The 9,452-nt window shown below is 39.2% G+C and overlaps 1 protein-coding gene across 7 annotated transcripts in view; it reads left to right on the plus strand.

Annotated features, from left to right (window-relative positions):
* Positions 1-9,452, plus strand: part of TMEM71 (transmembrane protein 71) — a 59,479-nt gene that overhangs the window by 31,618 nt on the left and 18,409 nt on the right. For 2 of the 7 annotated variants that reach the window (XM_027774591.1, XM_027774593.1), the window contains one exon: positions 2,306-4,176. The exons of the other annotated variants lie outside the window; for them this stretch is intronic. Coding sequence is in view for 1 of the 2 variants with exons in the window: in XM_027774593.1 (XP_027630394.1) it covers positions 2,306-2,321 (16 nt within the window). In the remaining variant the exon portion in view is untranslated. Of the gene's footprint in view, positions 1-2,305; positions 4,177-9,452 lie in introns of those variants that run through there. 7 annotated transcript variants of the gene reach the window in all.

A 9,452-nucleotide genomic window follows, 5' to 3' on the forward strand; every position in this document is an offset into this window, starting at 1 on the left:
CTGGACTTGAACTGTGGATGGTCATATGGGAGTCCAATGCCATAACAACCAAACCAAAGAGACAGAGAGAGACAGAAAGAGAGAAACCACCACCCCCCCATGGAGGATGGCCATGCTGCAATGCCTCCTCTTTCATTCTCCTCTCAGGATTTTAGGCATGCACACACACACACCCAGTGTGAGTTTTAAACTACCATACCTGGGACTTGAACTTCAGTGGACTACATGAAAGTCCAGTGATATAACCATCATGCCATTTGCTGGTTCCCCTAAAAAATAACTTCTAATTGATATTCCATAGTTGGACACACTTATGGGGTACAGTGTGGTTTTTCAATACACAAATACAATGTGTAATTAACACATCAAGGTGATCAACAAGAGAATTCATTTTAAACAACCTCTCCAGGTGATTCTTTATACATTAACGTGAAAATCTTGGAAGAACAAGAATTAACTGTGAAAATCTTGGAAGGATAAGACCTTTACTCTTTTGTTTTTTGAAAAATCTTATTTTTTTCCCTGACAGTGTGTGTACTTGCCAGAGAAAAAGAGGAGAGGAGAAAACACCTCCCAATGGGGTGTGGTCATGCCACCACCCCTTCTTCATTTCTCCATCCTGTTGGGTTTTGGGGCACAGATGCACATTTGTCTGCCATGTTTTTTCAAGCCACCTGGGTTAGAATTCAGACTACTTAGTCATGTGGGATATGGCTCCCTTCATCATCAGGCCACAGAGCTGACCTACCTTTTGATTTCTACAGCAGCATCACTTGATTTACCAAATGTTATTGAAAACTTATGATATGTTCTATACTGAATCCAGTGCCCCGACATTTACGGTGTCTCCGTCATCATTAGGTGCCAAAGTCATAATGCCAAGGCATGTAATTGGCTTCAAGAATCAGAGAACTTAGAGCAGCAGACATGAAAAGGGCAAGGTAAAGTTACATTTTAATATATTCAGTGCAAATAGGAAGTTAGCACAGAAGCCATGAGGGACCAGGAGGGAGATTACCCCAGAGTAGAAGGGGTGAGGCATGTGGGCAGGAAGAGCAATCATCTGACCTGCAGAAGTTATCACCTGTTGTTTTCTCAGCATCTCTCACTGCTCTGAGCTCATTGTTTGTTCTCTCCTGAAAGTAATTACATCAGAATGATGTTCTTATCATAAATAAGTACTCTGGCCTACAGCTTCGTTTATGAAATCAGATCCCTTGTTTGATTATTTGTGCACATACTTAGACTTGTTCTTCTCTAGTTCTTCCTTCATCTTTTCCTGTTTCCGGCCCACTCTGTCTCATATACACACACTCTCGCTCCTACACCCTGAGAAAACAAGGATTATTGACTTCATTTTTGCATTTACTTGAATACCTCTATAATAGTAGGTGGTCCATAAATATTCATTAAATTGAATGTATTTGACGCATCATTTCTCGAAGTACTCACTTTATAGCCAAGAGCTCTGCCTGTTTATTAAAGATTTTGCAACCCTCTCCCTCTTATCTAAATATATCCAGAAGCTAATAAACCACAGACACGGTTATTAATATCGAGAGCCAAGAATGACTCATAAATCTCCTCTAAGAATCAATGATAAAATCCAAGGAAGTGAAGGGCAAGCACCGGATTCAGTTCAGCAAACATTAATGGAGTAGCCCCTCCCACGCCCATCACATACTGCATGAGGTTAGATTAGGTGCCTCTTTAGCCCTTTGTACTTCTCAAATCATATCTTTTTCTATAACATAGTCAGTGTTTATCCAACTGCCTTCTCCATTAAAGTCTGTGAGTACAGGGACTGTCTTGGTTGCCCACAGCCTGAGTGTCTTGCAACTAAAGGTCATCAGAAATATCCTGTGTTGCCAATCATGTGTTAGTATGAGGGTGCACATTTTGCCAATATATGACTTCACCGTAAGAAAATAGGCAGTATCATTCTCTCTACCCTTAGAGGAAGAAATGTCTGTTTATACACTTAAGGAAATGAGGGACGAACTATACAGAAAAACCCAGGTGTTGCCCTATTGGCTGTTCTGCTGAGGGCGATGCAGGTGGGAAGAGGAAACAATACAAAATGGTAGTTAACTAGGTATTAATCAGGATTTAGGAGGCTCTCAGAGGAAAAGGGGAGCATTGAGACCTGCTGGAGCAAGAACAAAAGCAGAAAGTTAATGCTAAATGGAAGCTTCAGTCATCCTCCCTGTGATTATTTAAGCCAATTGTCCACACTCAGTGATTAGAACTGCATTTTCTGTGTATGTGGATGAATTATACATTTTTTTCTCCCTTTTCAAACTAGGTTTGCCAAAATTTGATAGTCCTTTAGAAATGCCGCTGATGAATGCCTTCAATTTGATATCTGGAAATGGTCTTACAGTTTACTTGGAATCAGCTGCTTTATTGGAAGAGACTGAACAAGCATAACTAAGAAAAATAATTTTAATTTGGCTATGTGGCTTTTTAAAAAATCTTAGTTTTCTTCTCATAATTGTAATATGCTCATAAAAATATTAATTCATCTTTCCTTTGCAAACATGGGAACTGAAAGGGAAAGGAGTCGGGAATGTGACAGAAGCAACCAGGAGTTCCCCTACTGTTTCCTAACACAGTGGTTCTCATTCGTTTTCATTAAAAGTTCTATGAAGAGCTTATAACACTGCAGATTTCTATCCTGCCAGCGTACACCTATCCTTTGCTAAGCTGCTGTAACTGAACCCTGAGAGCAAGTTTATATAATCAATGCCAACTCGAAGGTTAATATATGTTATTCGTACACTCAATATAACATTGCAAAACTTCATCATTCTCAAAAAGAAAGTGGTTCAATATAAGGGGGTGGCAGCAGGTTGATGGAAAATGAGGAAAAGAGAGCCATTTTCTGCAAGATATATTTTTCTTTTGAAGCGTTTTCTTTACCAAGTTTTTAACTTTCTAGGGGATAATGACTCCATTTCACTCAAATTACAATTATTATTCTTATGTTAGAGAGCACATGCACTTCCATGAGGGATAGAGACATCCTTGAATGGATCGCTTTACAATCTTCTTTTCCCCAGCCTTCTAGCTCCTCGGGATTCTAGGCACAGGTGCTCACAGGACACCCCAGAGATTTGATCCCACATTTACCATATGACTCCCTGCCTTGCAGGGCATTTGTTTTACCACTGCACTACAGAAACTGGACCTGAAATTGTGAATAAGATAAAAATGTAATAAAATGCCATAGGAGAAAAATAAAGTCAAATCACCAAATCACCAGAGTGCTTGAAAATAGTGCTGTTGTATAAATGATTGAAGGGTATAGAAGATAATCTCTTTCTATTTCTTTCACCCAGTATATGTGTGGACTGTAATTCAAATTTTTTCAAATATGGACTGTAATTCAAATTTTTTCCATGTGATATTCTCTGACTACTAATCTCACGTGAAGAAAATGGTTTTTGCTTACAGCGGTAATGCCAAAATATTTTTTGTCATTTGTATTTAGTGCATTTTTGGTTGAAAGAAATTTTCTATACTAATGAATAAAGTTATCAGCAATTTTCACTTATGTACATACATGTGGATATATAGAGAAAGTATATGTGTGTGTGTATACATAACCATACAGAGAGAGAGAAAAGTCATAGATGAGAGACATTAATTGAACACTGTATTAGTTTCCATTTGTTGCCTTAACAAATTACTGCAAATAGGTTGCTTATATCAACTTCTGGAGCTCAGAAGTCTAAAATCAAGGTGTCAGCATAATTTTTTTTTTGCCCTGGAGGCTTCATGGGGGAATCTATTTCCTTTTTAACCTCTAGTGCTACCTATATTCATTCCTTAGCTGTGGTCCCTTCCTCTATCTTCAGAGCACACAATTCATACCTCTTACGTCCATTATTACATCATCTTCTCTTCAGTATAATTTTCCTCTGTTTCTCTCTTTAAGAGACACTTGAGCTTACAGTAGGGTACACTCTGATAATCTAAGATAAATGCCCCATCAAAAGTCTTTAACTTCATCACATCTGCAAAGTTCCTTTTGCCATATCAGACAGTACTCATAGGTCCCTGTGATTAGAACCTGGGTGATTTGGGGAACCATTATTCATCCTACCACAGTCATATTTGAGATAGGTTTATATGTGGTTTTGTATGTCTAGGGTGCATTTCTTTATCCATTAATCAGTGGATTGGCATTTTCACTTATGTACATGCATGTGGATATATAGAGAAAGTATGTGTGTGTGTATACATAACCATACAGAGAGAGAGAAAAGTCATAGATGAGAGACATTAATTGAACACTGTATTAGTTTCCATTTGTTGCCTTAACAAATTACTGCAAATAGGTTGCTTATATCAACTTCTGGAGCTCAGAAGTCTAAAATCAAGGTGTCAGCATAATTTTTTTTTTGCCCTGGAGGCTTCATGGGGGAATCTATTTCCTTTTTAACCTCTAGTGCTACCTATATTCATTCCTTAGCTGTGGTCCCTTCCTCTATCTTCAGAGCACACAATTCATACCTCTTACGTCCATTATTACATCATCTTCTCTTCAGTATAATTTTCCTCTGTTTCTCTCTTTAAGAGACACTTGAGCTTACAGTAGGGTACACTCTGATAATCTAAGATAAATGCCCCATCAAAAGTCTTTAACTTCATCACATCTGCAAAGTTCCTTTTGCCATATCAGACAGTACTCATAGGTCCCTGTGATTAGAACCTGGGTGATTTGGGGAACCATTATTCATCCTACCACAGTCATATTTGAGATAGGTTTATATGTGGTTTTGTATGTCTAGGGTGCATTTCTTTATCCATTAATCAGTGGATTGGCACTTAGGTTGTTTCTGTATCTTGGCTCCTATAAATAGTGCTTCAAAAATATAGCTGTGTAGCTCTCTAATGTGCTTATTTAATTGCATTTTATATAACTAGTAAAGTCCTATTTTTAATATTTTGGTGAAAATCCAATCTGTTTTCCATAAAAGCTGTACAAATTTGTATTTCCACCAACAGTGTAAAAGGGTTCTTTTTTCTCACACCTGCACCAATACTTCTTATCTTTTATCTTTTTAATAAAAGTTGTTCTAAATATCGTGAAGTGATATTTCATTCTGGTTGTTATTTGCATTTCTCTGGTAACTGATGATATTGAGAAACTTTTCATACATCTCTTGGCCATTGTGATGTTTTATTGTCAAAAACGCCTATTCAGGACCTTTGCCCACTTTTATGCCTGATTGTTTATGTTTTTGCCCAATTTGTATGCTGCCTTTTCACTTTGTTGATTGTTTTCTTTACTGTTGAAGAAAAATTTTAGCTTCTTCATCATTCTTTAATTTTTGTTTTTGTTTCCTCAGCTTTTGGTAAGATATCCCTCCAAAAAATCATTGCTAAGGACATTCTCAAGGAGCTACTCCCCCATGTTTTTGTCTAAAAGTTTTATGGTTTCAGGTCTTGCATTTTGGTCTTTAATCTATTTTGAGTCGATTTGTGTATACTGTAATCTAAGAGTTTAATTTCATTCTTTTGCCTGTGGATATCTGGTTTTCCCAACACACTTTATTGAACAGACTATTCTTTCTCCATTGTGTTTTTTTTTGATGGCTTTGTCAAAAATTAGTTGGTCGTACATGGGCTTATTTCTGGACTCTCTGTTCTGCACCATTACCGATGTGTCTGTTTATGTTTTGAAGCATTTTGAAGAGACTGCAGGTCTTTTTTGTTACTGCAAATGTCAATCACCTTGTGCCTCCAAACTTTACACAGGGACCTTGGGATCAGCAGATGGCATAATGGTTACATTGCTGGACTCCCACATAGTTGACCACGATATGAGTCCTGGACCCAGTGGCTTAAAACTCATACCGGGTGTAGGTGCATACATGCCCAAGATCCCAAGAGAAGGATGGAGAAGAAGGATTACAGTGTGGCTATCCCCCATGAGGGAGTGATTTCTGCTTTCTACCTCTCTCTTTCTCCAGCAAGTGCACATGCCCTATAGCAAATCTCTCTCTCAATAAATAAATAAATAAAACGATTTTATTTTTGGGGGGAGGTTTTTGCTATAGGGCATGTGTGTTCGCCAGAAAAACAGAGAGATAGAAAGCAAGAAATCACTCCCTAGGGGATAATGGCTACACTGCAATCCCTTCTCCTCCATTCTCCTCTTGGGATCTTGGGCACACATGCACATGTGCCTGGTATGAGTTTAAGCCACAAGGTCCGGTACTCAAATCGTGGTCGATTAAATGGAAGTCCACAGTCATTTCGCCAACACAGTCATTTCGCCAACTGCTGGTCCCTAAAATGATTTGATCACTACCACTGCAGGCTCTTCTGGCTCTTTATACCATTTGCTCTTTTACTACTACTGAAGACCCAGAATTTCTAACCATGTTTTTGGAGTGTCTAATTTGGTAGTGCTGGAGGTGTTACTATTATAGGGGAGGCCCAGGGGAATAGCATTGGGCAAGTGTTTCTGTGCTAGGGGCTGTTTTAAGGCTTTATTTTACTTTAAACTGGCTTTATATATTTTTTTTAATAGAGCACAGATTAGTTTATTTTTAACACCCATCATGACATGAATTCATAGGGAGTAGTTTACAGTAGCTCAGGCTCCTTTCCATTGATTCTCACAAAGTATGTTTCTTTGGGTGGAGCAGGCTGGTGTTTTAGTTGAACCCAGGTACCTTTCTCTTTGGCTCCTTTCTTTTTCTGGTCATTTTTCTTCACACGTTTTAGGAAGCCATCTCTGCTCTTAGAATGTTTAATATGCTCAATACGCACACTGATTCTCTTGGCAAGAGTCTTGCCCTTAACTTGTTTGTTCACAACAATGCCAACAGCATGCTAGGTAACATTGTAGACTCTTCCAGTTTTGCCACATTAACCTTAATGCATCACAGCTTTTGCATGACTAGTTCAAATGTCAACTTAGCAAAACTGACCATTAATCTTTTTTTTTGGATAGATTTTCACTGTAGGGCGCGTGCGCTCGCCAGACAGACAGAGAGAGACATAGAGACAGAAAGCGAGAAATCACCCCCCCCCAGGGGGGATGGTCACGCCGCAATCCCTTCTCCTCCATTCTCCTCTCGGGATCTTGGGCACGCACGCACACGCACCCGGCGTGAGTTTGAAGTCACCGGGTCCAGGACGCGAACTGCGGTCGACTACGTGGGAGTCCAGCGACATAGCCATTACGCTAACTGCTGGTTCCCAATATCACCTTTCTTGTAGATTCATATATATGTTGCCAAAGGAACAACACCATGTTTTCTAAAAGGCCTAGAGAACATATATCTGGTGCCTCTCCTCTTTCTCTTTGTGTTCGTCATTTTGGTTAATTACTGGAAGATGGCGGTTCTGGCCAAAAGGACTAAACTGGCTTTGTCTTCATAGTCCTGCTCTTTTGGCTTCCTGAAAGGCTGGAGTCTGATCTTGAACTAATTTGTGCAACTATCTTATGTTGCTTTGTGAAACTTCAATGGAAAAGAGACACCAATCAAATTCAGCCTCAAAACATTTCTAACCTCTAAGTGGGTGGGGGAGATTTCTGTTGCCCATCCTGATTGCCTGAACCTTCAGTAAATGAATGTCATGGATCCTTGATTGGATTAGGGGAAAGCTGCTTTGAAGGCAGTCGTGCAGCCTCACTCTGTGTCTCCCACAGCCTGGGGAGCTGATGGTCTTGATCTCAAAATAGCAACTACAATCAAACTAAGAGAGCTGCTGGGTGATTCATTCTGGCATGGTTACTTGGGCTCCCTTCTCTTCTCTGCTGGCCATTTAAGACATGGATTATGGTAGGGCCTGTAGACTGTGGTTTGCAACCAGATCAAGGTCGTCTCATGCCCCTCCATCAGTGTCATTGATTCAGCATAGAAATGACTAAGTTGATAGGGGAAAATAAATGCTGGTCAGTTGACTATTTCAAGCTCATGTTTAAAGTTGACTTGAAAGTACACAAATCAATTATGATATTGATGAAATAATAAAAAATATATTTGGTTTCTGCCTCTGATTCCTGGCATAGGGCTCTTAAAACCCTTCTAGTTTCCTGAGTGATAGTGATGGTAGAAGCATCTTACATGGAGCTCCTAAAAACCCTTGAAATTTCTTGAATAAAAAGAGTATCTTTGGTGAAAAGAGTATCTTTGGTTCTAATAAGACAACTTTTTGGCCCTTGGATAGCTTTGGGATGAGGGCTGATTACCAGAAAGGCTAAATCAAGATTAGAAGCTTAGAAGCTTCAGTCCCCCATTCCATCCTCTTGGGAGGGGAGAGGAGTTTGATGCAGAGTTAATAATCAATTATATCTACATGGTGAATCTTCCTTAGAAATTCCTAACCTCTGGGTGCTGAGAACTTCCACGCTGGTGAACACATGCACATGCAAGTAAGGTGGTGCACCCCAATTTCACAGGGACAGAATCTTTCCATACCCTTTCATACCTCACCCTAAGTACCTCTGCATCTGGCTACTCACTTATATCCTTTATCATAAACTAGTGAATGTAAGTAAAGTGTTTTCCTGAGTTCTGTGAGCCATTTAGCAAATTATTGAAACCCTGTTCCTCAGCACAAACTTAGCAAATATTAACACAAAGTTTTTATCTCGCAATTTCTATGGGTTAGCAAGAAAAAAAACAACCAGTACTGAGTTTCTGTCATTTGAAGGCCCAACTGAGGAAATAGAGAGTTCTTCTTCTTATTATTATTTATACATTCAATTGCTATACATCATCTAGATTGTAAATAGATTTTACCCAACATGTTATACACCACACTCCAGGTGAGTTGAGAATACTATACACGACATCAACAGGCAACAAACCATATCTGTGTCCCACAAATGTCTTACTTCTCCACGTTTTCCCCAAATTTCCCTTCCTGCATTCTTCCCCCTCCCACTCTCCTTCCACTTTGTCCCCACTGTTCATAACAATTTTCAATGCTTTTATGTCCTCCAGTCTTTCAGCCTTTACCATAGAGTGTAGATAGTCGATATATGTTAAATGGAGACATATAATGTCTCTGTTTAATAGCATGACTTGCTTCACTAAGCAATAAATCCCCCATGTTCATCACTTTCTATCAAATGCCAGGATCTTGTTGGTTTTTTATGGCTGAGTAGTATTCCATGGAGTATATGTGCCACGCTTTTTCAATTCATTAATCTGTCTGTGGACATTTGGATTGGTTCCATGTCTTAGCAATTGTGAATAATGCCACAATGGATATAATTGTGCAAGCACTTTTTGACTGAGTGTTCTCCTATCCTTTGAGTAGATACCCAGGAGTGGAATTGCTGGGTCATATGATAGCTCTATTGAAGGTCTTTGAGGAACCTCCATATTATTCTCCACAGTGGCTGGACCAATTTACATTCCCACCAACAATGTAGGAGAGTTCCCCTTTCCCCAGCATTTATCTTTTTTTTTTTTTTTTTT

This window comes from Tupaia chinensis, unplaced genomic scaffold (assembly GCF_000334495.1).
Source record: "Tupaia chinensis unplaced genomic scaffold, TupChi_1.0 Scaffold000459_1, whole genome shotgun sequence".
Classification (NCBI taxonomy): domain Eukaryota; kingdom Metazoa; phylum Chordata; class Mammalia; order Scandentia; family Tupaiidae; genus Tupaia; species Tupaia belangeri.